The following is a 20863-nucleotide window of genomic DNA, read 5'->3' on the forward strand; positions in this document are numbered from 1 at the left end:
AACAGTGTGATTTGTTTTAAAGTAAGGTAATTAAGATTTGATGTAAGATAGATTAATTGGTGTGAAACAGTTTTATAGAATGAATATTCATGGAGCTTATACCCTCAATTCAAATCTTCCTCACATTTGCAGAATTTGGACTATTCTATACTATGTAGACACGGCTAGATGAGAAGCTAGTAAAATTGATAACGTTAAAATTAGGGTCTACTGAAAAAAATCCCCATATGACAACCTCAGACCACAACCTTATTATTCTTAGACAACAAAGACTTGAACACGATTGGGTTTGTTTGAGTGATAAAATGTCATATTCTTGCTGTCGTGTTTTATGCTTTTAATATTTCCTATAATATTATCAAACAATGGGCGCGGAAAGGATTTTTAAAAATTGCAAATTGCTAAAGTATGAATATATAAGTGAACTGTGGCTCAAATAATGTTAAGTAGATATTTGTTTTCATTTTTCATTTGATCACGAGAGTCCTAGGTTACTAAACTAAAATGTTCACAATGATCTCGCAAGCGTTGAAAGAAGACTTTAAGAAAGATGATGATTTCGCACAAATGCACATGATGTAAGTTCAATAAATCATATATTAGGATATGGTTCCACAGAAAAGTGAATGTATTACTTTAACTTTTAACATATTTTCAGTTTGCATTGTTTTAAAATCAAATCATCTTGACCAAAACACTATACCCCAAGCGATACTGATTACTATGTAGTCTGGTAGTGTTTTCAATGTTTATACTGAATGCATCATTCCCACTACAAATCGCTGATCACCGTGTCTATTTCTTGCTTTATCTCCTATTTCATACTGTTATAAGTTTTCGTCTAAACTGCTCACCCTAAATATTCATGTTTTCTTATCAAGAACTACTAGTCCCGAAGCTTATACCCAGACGAAGATATACCGTGATCGTGGCTTTACGATGCAATAGTACTGCTGCTGTTATTGTTTGTAAGATCATGCCTTGAACATCATACATCATTCCACCGTTTGACCGCACGGACATACAACACCGCCACTCTAAGTTCCATCTCAGCTTGCCAAGTTCATCTACGATATCCATATGGCTATGATAATCAACACAATTAAATAGTTCCCGTTATAGAATGCCGTCACCCCAACAAGAAGCATAAATCCAATAATCAGTGCAATTTGTGCGAACTCCTTTCCGCCAACTTGTTTTCCATCGGAGAAGCTTTTGGCTCGCGCGCTCCATCGCTTCTTCATTTGCGTTTAAGCATTGATTATTAGCTGCATCTGACCCGGAAGGTTATGGTTGATCAGGGAAAACCCAGACTTGAACTCCTCTGGCAATCTATCAAGTGTAAAACTGACCTCGTGCTTTAAGAGTAGAACAAATACTTAGATCGTGTCGTATCGTGGATCTATGTTATGACCCCCCGGGAGGTCACCGCTGACCAACTACTAAGTTATTTTTAGATTTTTCACGAGTCCGTCAACCGTCAACAATGCATATTCAAATGTGTGGAGTGGGACTGTGGGAGGGGGGCACTGGCTTAGACATGCCATAAAGGGGCGACGGAGCAGGCCTTGCACCACCAAGCCAGGAGAAAAGTTGATTTCGAGCCCATTTTTCAGGGGCTGTAAATAATATTTATAGGGGCATCTGGGGGCATACCTCCTGTGAAAAATTTGCAATTTTCAAATAATAAATAGAATAAAGCATCATTAGCCCCATCTAAAACAGAAATCTTATTTAAAAACATCTTTTCATATACCACTAATCTGAAAATTATTAAGGGGCTTCTGACATGAATCGAAATTCGTAATTCGGTGATGAAAGTTAATAAATCCAAAAATCTAAAGATAAAAATTGTAGAAGCCACATTTTAGGGGATAATAATTTTCAACGCCAGCGGAACGAACGTCATGAAAGTGCAAGCAGAAGGCGCGTCCCGTTCATTTATATATTTTGTAGGGGGTCTGGGGCTCTCCCCAGAAAAAATTTGACTGAAAATTCCCGACTTTTAGGAGGCTCAGAAATTGATCAAATTACCCTGTTCAAAAAAATAAGCCCCCCCCCCTAAACCCTGTATCTAAATTTGAGGCTCTCCCCCAAATCGACGCTCAACAAATCGCAACTTTCCCCAAAAAAATAGCAGCTCTCCTTCCCCGTTAAATAATGACCTTTTCTGTAGAAAATATTAACCACTACATACTAGGTACATGCACCAATCCTTAGTGCTCTTTATCTAGGCGGGCGATTTGCACTAAGCAATCACGTGACTTGAGGAGGCGAACTCTCGCTTTTAGGCGGCCAATTTCGAATTTGCAACTAACGTCCGATATTCCTTCACACTTTTACGAGTTTCCAGTTATTGTGTCCCAGAAATTATTATCTAAATGACTAATACCCGATTCAAAATTATAGTCTTGGAAGTAGTTAATTAAGATGTCGAGAATTCTGATCAGCTTTTGTAGTATACTAGTGGATACCCGTGAAATATTCACGAAAAGCAATTCTTTGTTTACAAAACTTTTTAAAGTATATCAATCCTTCAATGTATTGGGCTTCCTGGTGCTTTGGGGGAATAGTATGCGTCGTCGTAAATATTAGCGGAGCCAGCGCGACCGTAGGCCGCGCGCGGAGCTCCATAGGTATAGAAATATGGTATAACTATGCGACTTGGTTTTGTTGACATTGCGCGCAACTCCCAGGCCCCACTTTACCCCGTAATGGCGGCTAAATGCAAGCAACTTACAAGATAAATTTTCCTTACCGAGGATAAAAAAAAAAAAAAATTCAACCCCTATTGCCAATATGTATTGTTGTTATTGTCTGCATCTTGCATCTCATGTGTTTATTTATTTTTATTTATAGTTGTGGAAATTAGTCAGATTATAAATGTCTTGATGAAAAGATTGTTTTGAAAGAAATGTCACTCTTTTATGAACCAGGGACTACCTGAGGGCCAAGATGAATGCCAAAGACTGGAAGACATGAGAATTGAAAACCATGTCTTGAAAAATAACAGTAGGGAGTTCTTATTCACTAGTCATTTGATACCCCCACACACATGGTCCCTGGAAAGGGTGACTTTAATAAAAGCCTGTTTCCAAGTTAAGAGTCAAAAACAGTCAATACCACCACCCCTCTTGATATATTCTGGTTAAAAAGTAATCTAAAACCCCACATTAACCCCTGAATTTCCCAGGACCATAAGGGAGGGGTTGAAATGACTAGGGCATTAGTATGTGATTCAGCAGTACACACTCAATAGGTTTTTTTTAGAACAAGATACTTATATTATTTAAACTGAAAACAAACTTTTGCTTTTTAAATAATAAATCTGTAACGAAAACAGTTTCCTATCAACCTAAAGATAATGGGAAAGGGGATATTTTAGAAAAGTACTAAATATAATTATCGGATTATTGTTATTATATTTTCTCCGCTCTAAATTATCAATTACATCCTCAAAGAAACTTCCAATAAACACACTGCCTTCAATATTTTGAAACATTTTTTTGCGTTTTCCGTTCGTTCAATCATCGGAGATTGTTACGTAATCGACCGGATGTAAACAGGTGACAATGCGGCTTTAAACCCCTCTGGAACGCCGAAACTGTTAAAACTCAATTTTACAAAGTTTCTTTTTATTCATTTCATTTGTGTCCCATGGTAAGACATGTGTCGTATAGCTTTATACAGAATCCCAGCTGAGGAGGGTGATGTCATTTCAATCCATCAGCAGATGATTGATTCTCAGTATGGCCGTCGTCGTGTTAAATGCAGTTTTATATGAGTTCACCTTCACCTGCAAACTTTCAATAACTTGTCTATCAAACGTTCTGTTCTGCAAATCCGCCCACACCACATCTAACCCTTGCACTGCCTCCTGAATGCTGCCCAATGGTACTAAATCAGCGTCGCGTGAAGACATCAAACCACACATACAGCTAGAAAAGGGGACGTCATCAGACCTTACTCCCCCAATGCCATCGCTAGTTTTACTTTGGTTTAACACCACTGAAGGAGTCATGCTAACACTATCAGATGGCATATGACTTGACACTGCTTCCAAGCGTGACGTCATGCCATTGTGTAATACCGCGTCTTTGTATGACGTAATACTATTATGTGATACCATGTCATTTTGTGACGTCATATCATAACGTTTAACCATGTTTGAATCTGACTTCACAGAGTCTTGCTCCATAACAGAGGGTACTTTCATGAGGTGCGATGTTATGCAATCGTGTGATATCAACCTTGAATATGACTCCATAGAGACTTGATGTTCAGTTGAGGGCGCTTTCAAGGTGTGTGGCGTCATATTTTGGCGTCGTCCGCCACGAGACAACAAATCAGTGCATGGGTCTGTCCCAGGAGGCACACTCCACTGATGGTGTGACCGCGAGTCCAGGAAATGAAGACCTTGGTCATGTTCCAGGGCTGAGGCTAGGAATTCCAAACACTTGGCGATATTTGTTATGATGTCCAGGAACTGTGCTATAGAAAAAAGACAACCTGAACTCAACTTTATGTTGCAGAGTTACGCAGCTGGGACAAACAAGTAAATGAGCGCTGACAAGTACAAGTTCTACAATTCTAAGCCCATGAACAAGTAACAGTGGGCAGGCAAAGACATTGGGATAATGGTAACTGTTATAGTAACTGTTTAGCTCCCCTCCACCAAGCAGAAACAAGGGGAAACAAAGGGAAAGGAATGTATATCGGTTCGAAGCAGCCGTTTGGTGGCGGGTAACGGTGCGTGACTAGTAACTGTTATAGTTAGCTACCATAATGGTATCATCACATGTGAACATTACCTCGAGTACATCCCAGGTTCTTGGCAGCTTCTTCTTTCTCCCTGAGTGCCTTGGTCCTGAGAAACCCAGCTAAGTGAGTATCCATACAACCTGCCCCAGGTACTACCCATGGGTACGCAACCACTTGGGCAAGGACAGACATGGCGGATTGGCAAGTAGAGAGGAGCTCCTCAAGACTTGACTCATCAGGCGAACACAGGATGACAGTACACACTGATGTCATGGGTTGGGTTGGGATTAGGTGAAGATAGCTGTAAATATAAGGGAAAAAATGTTTGAAAAGCAGGGAATGGGGGAAGGATGGTACAGACTGGCTCCATGGATGGTAATGGAATGAGGTGAGGGTAGCTGTAAATAGAAAAGACAAACAATTGTTTGAGAAATTTGGGGATGGGAGATGGACAATGATTCAGACTGTCCAATGATTGAGACAGAGTCGACTGTGCAGCCAACTGTAAATTTACTGAGTAAAACCTCATTGTTATAGATCACATTACAATGTTACTATTTCATCTACCTTTTGTTTGCTATGACAGTGTATTCAATACTGTCAAGTTGGCCATACCAGTGCTCAGGGATGTCAGTTGTGAATGTACTGAGCAAGGTAGCACCAGTCAAACGTTGAACAGCATTGATGTGCATCACAGACAGACGGTCAAAAACATACACTTTCTGTAACACAAATTACATGGTTTGTTACTTTGTATGTAAACGTTTTGGAAAGAAAATCTCTTCTCTTTATTTACTAGCTGGAATGGTGGTGGTATTGCCAATTCAAGACATGACCATGACTATGTAAAAAATATATAAACAAATGAGTTGAAAAGAATTGACATCACTTTAAATATTTGTTTTGCAATTTCTAAGCCTGGTTTTCATAAAGTCGTAACAGTCATCTAGGGTTTGTCCCCCAAGGTAAACACACAACTTGTGATTTTTTGTTTGATCTTTTGTTTACGGGCCTCAGAATTCTGAAGGAGAAGCCAGTTTAACTGCCGATGGGGTCAGTGTGTACTGTAATTATTTTTTTGCAGAAAACTGTTAAGTCCCTCACAACTGTTATGACTATATGGGAAATCCAGGAAGGAAAACACAAATCAGGTTATCGTTTGACTTTCTGTGTAAAAAATGTCAAATGAGGAGAATGTGAAAACTGCGCCTTCCTTGTTCAAAAAAGATAATGGCTGGCATCGCACTCAAAGGGCTGAGATGAGAAAATGATATTGCTCTTCTTTTAAAAGTCAACTCTAAACTATAACACTGGTGGCTCATTAAACATGGCATAGGATGGCACATTGAAGGTATTTTTGAAAACTGCAAATTATCTGTCACAATGGAAACTAGCAATTCTTTAAAAAATATTCAAAGCTTTACATTGGTGTCATCTTTGACTTTTTGTACAACACAGTCTATATACTATTGTGCATACCCTATCTTTGAGAAACCTTTTGAGCGTTGGGTGGATGCACTTTTGACAGGCAACCAATCCCACTCCAGCAGACACCAGCACCATGGCAACATCAATCATTTGCTTTAAGATACCAGTGTTTAGCCCACTGTCTGAGACGTCTACAGTTGTCGTGGTGACATCACTGAACCATTCCTAGGTAAAGGAGCTCTAGTCAGCTAAACCTTTGTTATTGTTTTACTCAATAATGGAGGCCAAATTTTATTCTTAAAATATTAGAAACATCACAGGCCCGTACACAGGCGGGGTGCAGGCAAACGCACCCCCCCACAACGGCCTAAGTGCCACTTTCAGTTCCCAATGGGCATGCTTTTTGTAGACAAAACTATAAAACGAAAAATTAGGACCACTTTTTCGGTTTCTGCACCCGTCCCCCCCCCCCCCAAAAAAAAAAAATCATGGGTACGGGCCTGCATCACATTAGGGATCTTGTAAAGTTAAAAAAAATCAAGAATCTGAGAAAACTTCAAAGGGGAGGGGATGTGAAGAACCAACTTTTGGAACTTTAAAAGATCCCCAAAAAGAATCAAAAAATGAAAATGGATGCATTTTCACACTTGGCATTTTGCTAAATTGGTCTAGGTGTCGACACCTAAATCAATCATATGGTAAATGGCCAAGGAAGATTTTACAGTATCATGTTTCAGAAATGAGTGTTTCAGCTCTCAATGGCTATAGGATAAGAAAGGAAACTATAATTTGAAAGAAAAATTTCCCTTTGTGAGGTTGCTATTTTTGTAATTGGTCATGATCCAAAAAGGAAAGCAATAGTTACAGCACAGGCCTGTAGCCAGAATCAAAATTTTACCGAGGCAAAGCTAGCCACTGGATGATAAATACAACAAAAGCTGGTGTTTTATCTCAATTGTGATCAAATCGAAATTTTACCGAGGCACCTGCGTCACTTGCCTTATGCTGGCTACAACTTTGCATTAGAACGCTATTCATGTTAAATAAGGATGCTATGAAAACCAAGCACCTGGCTACAACCTTGCAGTAGAACGCTATTCATGTTAAATAAAGATGCTATGAAAACCAAGAACCTGGCTACAACCTTGCAGTAGAACGGTATTCATGTTAAATAAGGATGCTGTGAAAACCAAGCACCTGGCTACAACTTTGCATTAGAACGCTATTCATGTTAAATAAGGATGCTATGAAAACCAAGCACCTGGCTACAACCTCGCAGTAGAACGCTATTCATGTTAAATAAGGATGCTGTGAAAACCAAGCACCTGGCTACAACCTTGCAGTAGAACGGTATTCATGTTAAATAAGGATGCTATGAAAACCAAGCACCTGGCTACAACCTCGCAGTAGAACGCTATTCATGTTAAATAAGGATGCTGTGAAAACCAAGCACCTGGCTACAACCTTGCAGTAGAACGGTATTCATGTTAAATAAGGATGCTGTGAAAACCAAGCACCTGGCTACAACCTTGCAGTAGAACGGTATTCATGTTAAATAAGGATGCTATGAAAACCAAGCACCTGGCTACAACCTCGCAGTAGAACGCTATTCATGTTAAATAAGGATGCTGTGAAAACCAAGCACCTGGCTACAACCTTGCAGTAGAACGGTATTCATGTTAAATAAGGATGCTGCGAAAACCAAGCACCTGGCTACAACCTTGCAGTAGAACGGTATTCATGTTAAATAAGGATGCTATGAAAACCAAGCACCTGGCTACAACCTTGCAGTAGAACGCTATTCATGTTAAATAAGGATGCTGTGAAAACCAAGCACCTGGCTACAACCTTGCAGTAGAACGCTATTCATGTTAAATAAGGATGCTGTGAAAACCAAGAACCTTTTTATAAAGCATTTCAGAAAAAAATCTAATCAAACACCCCTTATAGTGACTTTGACCACCGCAATTGTTTTGTCTATAATCAAGACTTCTTCATGGCCACAATCATTATAAGTTTTAGCATGGCACGAGGGGAATTTAGTGATTAAATGACCCCGCAATCGAGGGATGATTAGTTGACTTCAACTAGTCATCCCGAGGTTGAGGGGACATTTAATCACTCCCCGGGATGCCATGCTATAACTTTGTAATACGAGTTATATTATAAGGTTGGATGAGTGAACATGGTTTAATGGGATCAGGGCATTGCATATGCATTGTTCTTTTTTATCCCTCTAGAGACCACCACATTTTCACGAACAATTCTCAAATCAAACTAGTTGATTTACATAGCTGCTCTACATATCTACAGTTTAGTTCTTTGATGTCATTAGCACACATGCATACAGCAATCAAAATCATACCAGATAGATCTAGTCTAACATTGTTTCGGTATCACCAGATCAAATTCTTTTGGTCTCTTGGCGCAGGGTCTATTCCTCTTCTGATCCTCTGCTGCTTTCTATTTGTTTCCCTGGTGGAAACTAGAAGACAAGCATCTTGGTTCTAAATTTCTCTTGTGTACTGATGTAGAAATCCAGAAGACAAAAGATTTTTTTGTCTTCTTCTAAATTTCCCTCATTTTTCATGCATGAGGGAAATTTAGAATCTAAATTTCCCTCATCATTAATGCATGATGGAAATTTAGAACTATCTATTGTTTTCATGGGGAATTTTGTTAGTAATCGCCTCTCAGAAAACAAAAGAATCTGAGGTGGTCATGGTATTAATGTAGTTAATATGGTATTATACCCCACTTACCTCAGTATCTGTTGCCATGGAGATGTTATACAAAGCCACCTTAACAGGTTGTTGTATCAGCTGATGGTGTGGCTGTAAAACAGAAGGAGCCTGTAGGAGGACACCATCTACCACCCTAGAGTCAATAACAGCGCTTCCTTCACACCGGAGGAATTGTACAGGTGAGGGTGATAGTGGATGGGAGATGGCATCTGACATTGATGGGAGAGAGTGAAGGAAAGCCTGTAAAATAAAACAAATGATTAACTGAACACCAACCAAGAGACAGATGAGAAGATACAGAGGTTAGAGAATAGAGAGAGAAAGAAAAGGCAATGGGGTAAATGCGATATTCCCTTGCAGGAGGAGGGCAGGATTTTGGCATATTTGTTTAGATTCGAATCCTTGGTATTTGTTAGGGTTAGAAAACTTTGCCTTATTGGGCATAGAATCCAGGGTTAGGTATTTGGGCAAATTTCTAAGTTTGGGGTTTAAAAATCAGAGGGTCAATTTTTGGGGCGGATGTGATCCTGCCCTGATGGAGATGTGATCCTGCCCTGATGGAGCAACATGGCGTCGGAAGCGGCTACAGAACACTCTGAACTTACTAAGTTCCTAAGTTACCTACCATCCAAGAAACAATTCAAATGGAATTCGAATGCAAAGTCACTTTTGGGATTTCGCATTAAAGAACTGCAGGATGGAGATCAAGACGCTTTGATATGTCATTCTTCAAAAGAAAACTCCGAAGTTTACCGATTCGAAAATATAACGGTGAACTTTTATCCGTCTACGAAGACCGTACAACTGCAGGGTATTGGTAAAGATTATCTCATCAAGAAACTGATGTCTTTACTTGATTACTCTGGACAGACAAATCAGACAACTGATTGTGATATTATCGAACAGGAATCTATTGTAACTGAGCAAGAAACAACGGATCCAGTCGAACTCTCTGAACCGTGTAGTTCAAAGGTCGCCTTAAAGGACAGCTCAGATCAAAAAGGTCATGATGACCGATATCAAGAATTTCTCGATTTCAAAGAAATGATGAAAGGCTTCATTGAAAAGTTTGACAAGAAATTATCCGATCTTAGTATGGATATGAACGAGCAACTAATTCTAATCAAAGATCTGGAATGCCAACAGAAGAATAGCCGGAAAGAATTAATTATGGAAATGGATCGGAAGCTAGACGAAACAAAGCAAGATAAAGTCCTTGCTGATCTGAAAGGTTTGCATAGCTCACATTCCAAACTTGGAAATAAAATTCGCGAGACTAAATTAGACCTCGAAAAATGTGAGCAGCGATTGACATTCATAGAAACCAAAATCGAAATGGACGCTGAAGAATCCAGCGACGATGACTCAGAGGACGAAGAGAGCGGCGAGCCATCGGATTCTGAACAAGTGGAACAGGTGGAACGACAAATTAATACACAAACAACACTGCGGACGACAGTGGCTAGCAGCTCTAGTATCGTAAACTCTCCAAACACGAACGATTTGCCGCAGCTTGCTTCTAGCGGTAATATTGAATCACCAATCAATGGAAATCAACAACAAATAGTCGACTCCTCTCGCACAACCAGAGGCGAAACTGAACCTAGACCAGCCCAGACAGCAACAGAGAATACGACAAGAGGAAATGCTACGCTCGCAGAAACCCCCGGAAATATTCTGATGCTCTCTGATTCTATCTTTGGAGGAATTATTCAAAGCCGGTTCGCGAGAGGTAGATATGTAAACAAACAATATGTACAAGGAGGCACGATTGAGATGCTGGACCACTTGAGCACAATGGGATGCGAGGCTGGCAATAAGTACGAATACGTCATATTGCATACAGGAACAAACGACATACGTGAACTTCCCACAGAACAAATCTGCTCTAATATCGAGAATATCGTGGAAGAGTGCATTAAATTATGGCCCCAAAGCAAAATAGTTGTATCTGGCTTAACGTTTCACTTGAGAGATCATGCTAAAAATGACATAATAGACGTCGTTAACAGTGCATCTGAGCGATTGTCTTCTAGGTGTGCAAAGGTGTATTTTGCAGACAATAGAGGTGTTTGCTTATCACGTAATGGAGATATCGACGAAAGTGTATACAGAGATAATATACACTTAAATAACCAAACGGGAACGAAAAAACTAGTCGCAAGCTTAAAAAGTCAAATTCCAGGGCTCAGAAGACAAAGGGATCCCGCTGTAACAATATCACATCAAGTTTTACAAAGCTGCTAGTTGAGATCAGTGAGAAAGCGGGTTTTAAATACGGAGACAAGCAGAAATGTCAAAAAACAAACGCACCATGGTTCGACGAGGAATGTCGATCAGAGAAGGCAAACCTTAAACGGTGTGGAAGGAAGATATGTAACTCACCCAATGACAGTGAGCTAAGGCGGGAGCTATTTTGGAAGAAGAAAAAATTCAAGAAATTATGTAAGCGTAAGAAATATCAATACAGAGCAAGCGGTATCAAAAATTTGGATTTCAAGGATAGCAAAAAACTTTGGCGATCACTTAAGAATCTATTCAGCGTAGGGAAAGACAAAAAACAACAAGAATGTGATTTAGAAATAGAAAGCTTACACTCACACTTCATGGACTTAAACAAAACTACAACTACAAATTTATCCATCCCTAAATGTAGAGACCAGACGGGTCCTTTAGACTCAGAGATACGGCTAGAGGAGGTAAAATTAGCTATAGAAAACCTTAAAAACAACAAAGCTCCCGGTCACGATAATATACTAAACGAGCTACTAAAATATGGTAAAGATACTTTACTACCCTACCTAACTAGGTTATTCAACATCATTCTTAGGTCAGGAGTGTTTCCACAAGAATGGAATCTGGGTTTTATTATTCCAATTTTCAAAAAAGGCGATCGCTCTGACGTCAACAATTATAGAGGAATAACACTTTTATCATGCCTCAGTAAGTTATTTACATCTATACTTAATTCAAGACTCTATGATTACCTTGTGCAGAAAGGATATCTAAAGAAGGAACAAGGGGGGTTTAGGAAAAAACACTCAACAGTAGACAGTATATTTATTCTGAAAACCGTTATCGACAGAGTAGTAAAAAGCAAGCCCAAGAAGAAAAACAATATGCTTTTCACTTGCTTCATAGACTTCCGAAAGGCCTTTGACAGCATTCCTAGAGATAAACTATTTGCGAAAATACAACAAGCTGGTATTTCTGGAAACTTTTACGAAGTTCTAAGATCAATGTACTCCAATGATATATCGTGTGGGAAGATAGGGGATTCAATTAGTGAAAGTTTTAGATGCATGGTTGGGGTAAAACAAGGATGCATGTTGAGTCCAACTCTTTTTAATCTGTTCCTTAGCGATTTACCTGATACCTTAGCGAAATCTTCAAGTGCCCACATCTTAGGCAACACAAAATTAAATTGTCTTCTGTATGCAGACGACTTAGTACTTTTCTCGGAAACAAGTAGTGGTCTGCAAGACCTTTTAAATAGACTTTCTATCTACTCAGAAGAAAATAGTCTAAAAGTCAATACTTCAAAAACTAAGGTGATGATTTTTAATAACATAGGCAAAGTAATGAATAACTATCAATTCCTTTTGAACAGGGAACAATTGGAAAATGTCAAATCTTATAAGTACCTAGGGCTAGTATTCAGCGCGGTAGGAAACTTTAACTTAGCAAAAGAGGAGCTTAAAAAAACCGCACTCAAAGCTTTATTTAAGTTAAGGAAAGATCTCGGTATTCACTTCAGATCAGACATTAATCTTACATTAAAACTGTTTGATGCACTGATCAAACCAATTTTATTGTATGGCAGCGAGGTATGGGGTGCCGATAATAAAAGCTGTGTTGATGATAGAGATCCGCTTGAATCAGTACATCTTAAATTCTGTAAAATGTTACTAGGAACTGGAAAAACGGCTGTGAACAATGCGTGCAGAGGGGAACTAGGCAGATATCCTCTTTGTATAAATGCAACATATAGGAACATAAAATACTGGATCAACCTTCGGTCAAAAGAAGAGGCCCTCTCAAAAGTAGTTTATACAGAGTGTGTAAATAACCCTCACGTGTCCTACTGGACCCACAAAACAAAAGAAATAATTTTCAAAGCGGGTTTTGGGTTTATGTGGCTCTATCAAAATGAAACCGACCCTACATTGTTCCTTGATATTTTCTCTAAACGACTTAATGATATGTATTTTCAGAAATGGCATGGGGAAATTTTCAATGACCAAAGGAAAAACAGTAACGAAATGAACAAACTAAGAACTTATAGAACTTTTAAAGACAAATATGAATTAGAGAATTACCTTGTAGCCATCCCTAATGTGAAACATAGAGTTGCGCTAACAAAACTAAGAATAAGTAATCACCAATTGCAAATTGAGAAAGGCAGACACACGAGGCCTTACACAAAGGAAAAAGATCGGATTTGCCCAACATGCAAAAATGACGTGGAAAATGAATTTCACTTTCTAGTACAATGCCAAACATACAAAGAGCTACGAAACTCAGTTATCCAAAATGTGCAGCGCAATCAAATTACACAAAAACGCCTTTTCAATTTACTAATAAATCCGCCAACTCAATTAGCAGGGATAGCTGCAAGGTACATTTCCGAATGTTTCAAGCTAAGGGAAACGCTAATAGGGGAAAAAAGGGAAGAAAAAAAGAAAAAAGAAAATACAATGTAAAACTAAGTAGTAACTAAAAACAATCAGAAAAGATTTAGAAAAAGAAAAAATGAAAGAAAGGAAATACAATGTAAACTAAAACTAAGAACAATCACATAATAGCTGTTGTACGTCTTATATACGTACTATTTTACCTTTTTTTACCTTTTTTTAAAATTTTTTGGTCACTAACCGATGTAACTTTACTGTTTCAAGGGACCAATAAATAAAATCTGTCTGTCTGTCTGTCTGTCTGTCTGTCTGTCTGTGATCTTGTTTTGTTTACATGACATGTCCTGCTCATTTGCCCTCCCTCATGTTAATATATTTTATTCCTAGGGTAAGGGGGAGGGGGGGGTAGAAGAAAACTGGCAGTCAAAATCTAGGTGGTCAGTGGTGGTACGTTAAAAGTGGCTGAACATCAGGCCCATACGCAGGATTTTTCTTTGGGGGGGGGTGCGAAATCAGAAAAAAGGCCTAATTTTTCTGGGGGGGAGGGGGAGTGACTTTTCTGACCACCCCACCCCCGAAAGAACAAAATGGGATTTCTTATGCCTTTCCAGTATCTCCAGGAGACGTTTATTTTTGTAATTTGCTAAAATACAAGTCTGACTTATGGATTAATGACAAACAAGAGTGATCTAGTTTATGCTATGAGTTTTGTCTACAAATAGCACGTCTATTGAGAACCGAAAGTGGACTTTCGGCCATTGTGGGGGGTGCATTCGCACCCCCTACACCCCCCTGGGTATGGGCTTGAACATTATTGTTAAATTAAACAAAGTTATGCTGCTGTAGTATTTTAGATAACAGACAGAATGACAAAGAGCAAACCTTGAGGAGTGTTGTGCACATGTGATTCAAATCCCTCTCTGTTAGACAGGATGCAGGCTTAGTATGCAAGACACTACGCAATAAGCACATCATACTCTTCATGTCCGAGACATCCAGCTTCATTTTCCATGGATGTTTCTCAGAGACCATGTAACTGGTCATTATACCCAGAGCATAGGCATAGACTTCTACCACCAGTTGGCGAGGAATTGCTAGTTTGATAGATGTTTCAATAAGCCTGAAAAATATCAACAATTAATAAATCAAATATTCTTTGCATGCCTTTATTGAGTTTTGAAAACCGAGTTTTTGCTTGGGAGAATTCAAGAGCAGATGTTGCCAAGGAATTGCTAGTTTATTAGATGTTGCCAAGGAATCGCTAGTTTAAAACATGTTTCAATAAGCCTGAAAAATATCAACAAAAGAAAAAGTTTGCTAAATATGATATGAACTTTATGTATAAATAAGTTATATACTTACTAAGGACTCAATTATAATTGTTTATATATTTAAAACTGTTTGACTTAGTCAAATCGTTATATCCGTTATATTTCTTCTACAAAATAATATCTGCTTTATATATATAATATAAAAGATACATGCTCAGGAAGGTATATTGGCTGTGACAAGATAGAGCTGGGTCAAATCATATGTGATGAAGACTGGATGTCAATCAAAACACATGAGAAAATAATATGTTGTGCTATAGTTGTCTCTTCTTCACACACAGATATGCATCACTTCCACACATAAATACAAAAATCCCAAATAGTCGTGTTCGTGAACCAGAGAATGAATACAATAAACCAAAAACTGGTATTCGACTCTGCCAAATTTTCGTCTCTAATAAGACTTCTTTAGGGCAGACTTTTTTTTGTAGTAGGAACCCACGTAGAGATATGTAAATTCGTTTTTGTCCATATAGCACGCCCTATTCTGGAATATTCAAGTTTTTGTCAGTTGTAATGTTTTCGCATCTTGCGCCACTATTCTGATGTAAATAAGCTTGTAACGATTCACTTTCTTCATTCTGCCCTAAAGAAGTCTTATTAAAGACGGAAACTTGGCAGAGTCAAATTCCAGTTTTTGGTGTATTCATTTCCACACAGATACACACTTACCTAGTGGTCAAGATACATGTTGCCAGTCCACCGTCCCCATATACATCCAGATGGCCTTTGACAGCAAGCATAACCAGGTGGACAATGGGGTGGCAAGAAGATATCAAGTGATGCAGAATGGTGGCACATGACGATGTCACGGTCACATGGCCTCCGAGGGCTGTTTGTAAAAACTTTAACCTAAAAAAAATGTTGTTGGTAGTCACATTGTTCAGCCTTTCCCAAAGGTCTTCTTTTCCACCCTATCACTATCTTAAAATTTTTGGGACCCTGGGGATTAGGTTGGTGAAGACTGGAGTGTAGTTAATGATGTAAGATATTTCAACAATAAAATAAAATCAAAGAAACGGCTAAACTATATAATTCAGGGCCACATTCAAACTTATTTACATTTCCATTGTATTTATTGCGCCATTCTATAGAAATCAAGGTGCATAGTTCAATTGGCGTTGCATTTTATAGTTGCTTCTTGGACTGTTGTACTTAAGTAAGTATTGAGGTAACTTTTTGTTGTTTGAAAAAAGTTCAACTTTACCTCCCTGTAGGGCCATATGAAGACTTGCAAAGTTTACCAAAAACAGCAAGTGCATCAAGAACAGTGGGGCTGTCTAGTGGCTTAGAATAGATCTGGATTCAAGATGAAATATTAAGTAAGTAATAAATAGTTGGTACTGTGATGGAATCAAAAAACGGAAACAAAAGCATAATCCCTGTCATATGCAATTATACCTGTTTTCTGGTCGTTTTCTCAACAGAGATCAACTCCCGTCGCGACATCGTTACTCTAGCTTCATTTCGTTATCTCTTACGCCCGAGAAAGACCTACACTCATTACAAGCTGAAATTAAATAATAGCAGCTAAATGTAGTAACATGGCCGCCATGTTGGACGCGCGAATGTTAGAAGACTGGTGAAGACTGAGGGGTTCCCTGTGCTTGAGAGGAGCAGTAATGGCGGCCTTTATGTTGTTCCTGACACGATTTTTCCAGCGTCTTTGACTCTTGAGGCGCGTCAAACCTAACAGATGTTAGTTTGAAAACTTTTCACCAAATCAAATTGACTAAAAATTGGAAGAACGTCTTGTGAGAAGGCGAGGGGTGCATATAGACGGCTAATAAACAAAAGTACATGATGATGTCAAACACTTTTACAAGAGTTGGTTCGCTCATCATTTTAAGGAGATGTTCCCAACGGCAAAGAAACTTTTGCTCAAAACCAAAGACCCTCTCGTTTGAGGAGAATGACCTTCGTGCCAAATTCAAGGCTTTGGGAAAAGGTGATGTTCAATTACACCATCTGTCCGGAGAGCAGGATGGGATATCGGTCATAACCATGTCCAACCCTTCGCGCAGGAATGCATTAACAGGGCATATGATGGTGAGACTGGCAGAAGTTGTGGATGAGCTTGAAAAGTGGCAGGCAGGCAAGGCTCTCATACTACATGGTGATGCTGGGACATTTGTATCAGGGGGAGACCTGAGTGTACTCAAAGAAATTCATACCCCAGGGGAGGGTGAACAAATGTGTTACTTTATGCACAAGACCTTTGCTCGTCTTCAAAGACTACCGCTAATTAGTTTAGCCGCCATCCAAGGTCTTGCTATTGGTGGAGGTGCTGAGGTAAAGTGTCATTAACTCATCAAGTGCCATCATTCATCATTCATATACCTCAGGCCCATACCCAGGGGGGTGCAGGGGGTGTGAACGCACCCCCTCACACAACAGCTGAAAGTCCATTTTCGGTTCTTAATAGACCTGGTATTTGTAGACAAAACTATAAGGCATAAGCTAGATCACTCTAGTATGTCATTCATCCATAAGTCAGACTTTATTTGTAGCCAAATCTGACAATAAACATCCCGAGGAGATACTGCAAAGGCATGAAAAATCCCTTTTTGTTCAGATTTTTTCAGAAAACTCCCTGCCTCCCCCCACCCCAAGAAAAAATTAGGTCCACTTTTTCAGATTTCACATTCTATTGAAAATCAACATTTTGCCTAATAATTCCTTGTATAGCGCCGTTTATTGAACATGCATGCGAGATCTATGTTGTGTACAAGTGCTTTTTAAATTGCAAATACCTGCTGATTGGCTTAATGAGCAATTTTGCTGCTTCGGCTTATGAGCACCCTGTTAGGGTATACCCCACCCCTCCCAAAAATATGACAAGAAGGACTACAGCCAAGGTGTAGAAAAACTAGGTGGTCTAGCTAGGTCTGGGGTAATAAGGGAAAAAAAATGAAAGCAAGGTTTAAATGGTATGCCTTACACCTCTGTTAAAGCTTGTTTTTTGTTAGACCTAACAAAAACTTTGTTTATAGGTTGCCTTGTCTTGTGATTATAGACTGTTATCAAGGACTGCAGGTAGGTGTAAAGGTGTAAACAATATTTTGATAGACACCTTTGAAATATCAAGAATTTCAAATAAAAGAAGAAAAACTCTTATTTGTACTTACCCTATAACTTTAATTTCATGATTTAGAGAGCAAATTTGTTGCTGTATTTAATCCATGATAAATTTGGTAAAATTCAACATGCTTATATCATATTTAAGCCAGCTGAAATTAGGCTGGAGAAATTTCAGTATGGGGATAAGCTGGAAATCAGAAATTCAACTGAAATTCGTATGTGAAAATTTCTTTTAGATATAGTGTTCTTTAGATGTACTCTATGTCCAACAGAAATCAAGTTTGTGCAAGCACGCATGGGTCTCACACCTGGATGGGGTGGAGGGGCGCGGCTTGTCCAGCTGGTCGGCCGGCAAAAAGCAATGGAGATCCTGCTGCAGTGCAAGTCTATGAAACTTGAGGAGTCTTTGATGTGTGGATTGGTAGATGGGGAACTCCCAAATGACAAGGTAAGATTCTTTCAGTAGTTATAATAAATATCGTATCAAGCACCTAAAAAGACAAGGTGTAGTTAAGGGAGTTTTGGAAAGTAAAAGTAAGCAATAGACAGGACAAAATGAAAAATATAGAATCATTTAAGAGGTAGCAAAACATTATTACCTGTATTTTTACAATGTCAAACAAATATACATACATTTTTTTTTATTTAGACACAGAAAGTCCGACCAATTTACATTGGTTTACATGGAATTTGTGTTACATAACTTACATATTACATTAAATTATAAAAGAATTACAATTACACATTGAGAGCTAAACAAAAGAATGCTTGAGTCGATTAATGCTAACTATAGAATTCTGATGTTCCGAGATGTGTCACAATGTATAAAATGTAAAAGACACAACAAAAGCTAATTCCTTTTGCTTGCTTTTGCTTTACATACAAAGGAAAAATGGAATATTACCTCCTCCACTTTACATCTGTCTAGATTTTGTGAGTAAAGTGCATCTAACCCCTTGTGACATAACCTTATACACATTCTACAAGAACACTGATTTCAAAGTTTTTTTTTTAATTTTGTCTGTCAGGATTTGGTAACAAGCTGTACTGACTGGCTGGCTCCATATCTCAGATGCAGCACGTCTGTTATCAGAGCCGTCAAGGGCGTGGTGTCTGCAGGTGATAGCTTCCAGCTCGATCAGGCTTTGCATGTTGAGAGGTATGTAAAGCAATTTGTTGTTGCGCTTCCTGTGGCCTGAGCCTGCATTTGGCCAGCAGATTTGTTAAGTAGACTAGCAACCAACTCTCTTCGACACTTGCATGAAACCAGGGATAAAGACATCTTGTTGACAATTTTGACCCCTGACTTTGGTTTCATATACTCGTCACAAAGAGTTGTGGGAAGGTGTGGGGAAGGTAAATTTTGTTTTTCACACTGTTATGGTTTTCTACTAGATGTACACTATATTGAGGTTTATCAGCCCTTGTTTGTTTGCCGTTTACAATTGTTTTGTGCAAACATGAGGTTTCTTTATGAAAAGAATGCAGTCCACTTTCATTATTTTTGTCAACAAAGCGTTCTAAGATATTTTCTACCCATTTGAGGTATTAGCAACAGTGAATTATAAAGTAAGGACTTGGGAATAGTGGATGTGGCCGCCTAATGAACCTTGCAGGCGTACACAGGGGGATGTGGAGGGTGCACACGCATCCCCCCTTAGAGGCAAAAAGGGGGGTTATTTCTTATTAAGGAATCTTCAAATACCATGCTTTTTCCATATGATACCTATGACTGTGCACCCCCCTCGGCCAATCCTGGGAACTCGGCTGCCTTGCCACTGCAGGGCCAGGTCTAGGGGGATCCAAGGAGTTATCTCCCCCCTGCCTCTTTGGAGTGATCTTCAATAAGAAATGTATTTAGGCTGAGATCCTCTCTTTATGTATTGGTGATGCACTACCATTCTTGATAGACCCGCACCAAACTCCTCCAGAAATCCTGGAGGTATAACCAGTAGTGATTGGTGGCTTGTCTTCTACAGGTCCATTTTCAGTACCATGTGGGCCGGCGAGGCTCACGACGAAGCCCTTAGTAAGAAGATCAAGCATAAATAGATACATTGAGACAAAGTCTAAATTGGATGAACTTCCAAACGAATCCAATGTTTACACGGGTCCACATGGGCTGTCAAGGCAAACCAGTCCCAAAGTGGAACTACTTTTTAGCTGGACAGATAAGGACAGTTCCACAGTCCCCTTGCGAGCGTGCAAGGAACCTAGCACTCGAATAAATGGTATAACTAAAAATAGTATAAAAATAAATTAGAAACTAGAAAAGTTCTAAAAAAAATAATTAAAAAGACATTCATGCTAACGTGCGGTTTGTATTTCTTATAATGCTACCATCAATATTGTCATTTTTCAACAAGCCAGAGCTGCGAGGGGCGGTGATTTTCTTGTTTGCACGATGTCTTTTCATGTGGAGTAGCTATGTTTGATCTTAATAAATTAGCCCGTTTTTGGTGTTTATTTCGGTTATGTTGACTCCCCCTGAAGCTGATTTCGATATGATCGCACTTTATCACACACGATCGCCATCACGAGTTTGCGCAAGGGAGCACGGCAGAATGTTTTCCTATTTAACGCGCGATTGATATTATTTTCCAAGTAAACAGGGAAAGCGGGTAGTAAAACAAGACACATTTCAGCCTATTTAGAGAGAATTTCGTGGTTTTATCTTACAAGGGCGGTAGGAACAGTAAATTCTGGTAACAAACCACGAATATCACTCTAATTTGGCTGAAATGTGCCTTGTTTGCGACCCACTAGCCGAAACGTGCGTGACTAACAAAAAAAAGTTATTAGTCGGGCACGTTTTGGCTAGCTCGTCGAGGACAGTAGCTCTTGTTTTTGGCGAACCACGTGAGAGCTTTTACGGGAAAAGCCG

At 39.1% G+C, this 20863-nt stretch overlaps 2 protein-coding genes across 3 annotated transcripts; one reads left to right on the forward strand and one right to left on the reverse strand.

Annotated features, from left to right (window-relative positions):
• Positions 1-3618: 3618 nt before the first annotated feature.
• Positions 3619-16465, reverse strand: LOC5507417 (McKusick-Kaufman/Bardet-Biedl syndromes putative chaperonin). Of its 2 annotated transcripts, none has more exons than XM_032376061.1 (9): positions 16300-16465; positions 16106-16197; positions 15571-15750; positions 14450-14687; positions 8952-9173; positions 6241-6414; positions 5329-5483; positions 4812-5062; positions 3619-4491 (listed from the first exon to the last, which is right to left on the reverse strand). In XM_032376061.1, the coding sequence occupies exons 1-9, from the start codon at positions 16345-16347 to the stop codon at positions 3719-3721; spliced, it is 2133 nt and encodes a 710-aa protein (XP_032231952.1). In that variant the 5' UTR covers positions 16348-16465; the 3' UTR covers positions 3619-3718. The 2 variants fall into 2 exon arrangements, with proteins under 2 accessions (XP_032231952.1, XP_032231953.1); XM_032376062.2 differs by having other exon boundaries at positions 4269-4486.
• A 41-nt stretch (positions 16466-16506) lies between these two features.
• LOC5507440 (ethylmalonyl-CoA decarboxylase) lies at positions 16507-20445 on the forward strand. Its single transcript, XM_001628012.3, has 5 exons — positions 16507-17190; positions 17892-17934; positions 18252-18427; positions 19008-19138; positions 19959-20445. The coding sequence occupies exons 1-5, from the start codon at positions 16699-16701 to the stop codon at positions 20029-20031; spliced, it is 915 nt and encodes a 304-aa protein (XP_001628062.2). The 5' UTR covers positions 16507-16698; the 3' UTR covers positions 20032-20445.
• Positions 20446-20863: the final 418 nt, after the last annotated feature.

Source organism: Nematostella vectensis, chromosome 8, assembly GCF_932526225.1.
Source record: "Nematostella vectensis chromosome 8, jaNemVect1.1, whole genome shotgun sequence".
NCBI lineage: Eukaryota > Metazoa > Cnidaria > Anthozoa > Actiniaria > Edwardsiidae > Nematostella > Nematostella vectensis.

Coding starts and splice junctions, on each gene's coding strand:
- LOC5507417 (XM_032376061.1), bottom strand. CDS start 16,347: ATGTCGCGACGGGAGTTGATCTCTGTTGAGAAAACGACCAGAAAACAG. Junction 6,415..8,951: donor CCATGGCAACAGATACTGAG/GTAAGTGGGGTA, acceptor TCCTTTACCTAG/GAATGGTTCAGTGATGTCAC. Junction 5,484..6,240: donor AAAGGTTTCTCAAAGATAGG/GTATGCACAATA, acceptor TTTGTGTTACAG/AAAGTGTATGTTTTTGACCG.
- LOC5507440 (XM_001628012.3), top strand. CDS start 16,699: ATGATGATGTCAAACACTTTTACAAGAGTTGGTTCGCTCATCATTTTA. Junction 17,935..18,251: donor ACTGTTATCAAGGACTGCAG/GTAGGTGTAAAG, acceptor TATGTCCAACAG/AAATCAAGTTTGTGCAAGCA. Junction 19,139..19,958: donor CAGGCTTTGCATGTTGAGAG/GTATGTAAAGCA, acceptor TGTCTTCTACAG/GTCCATTTTCAGTACCATGT.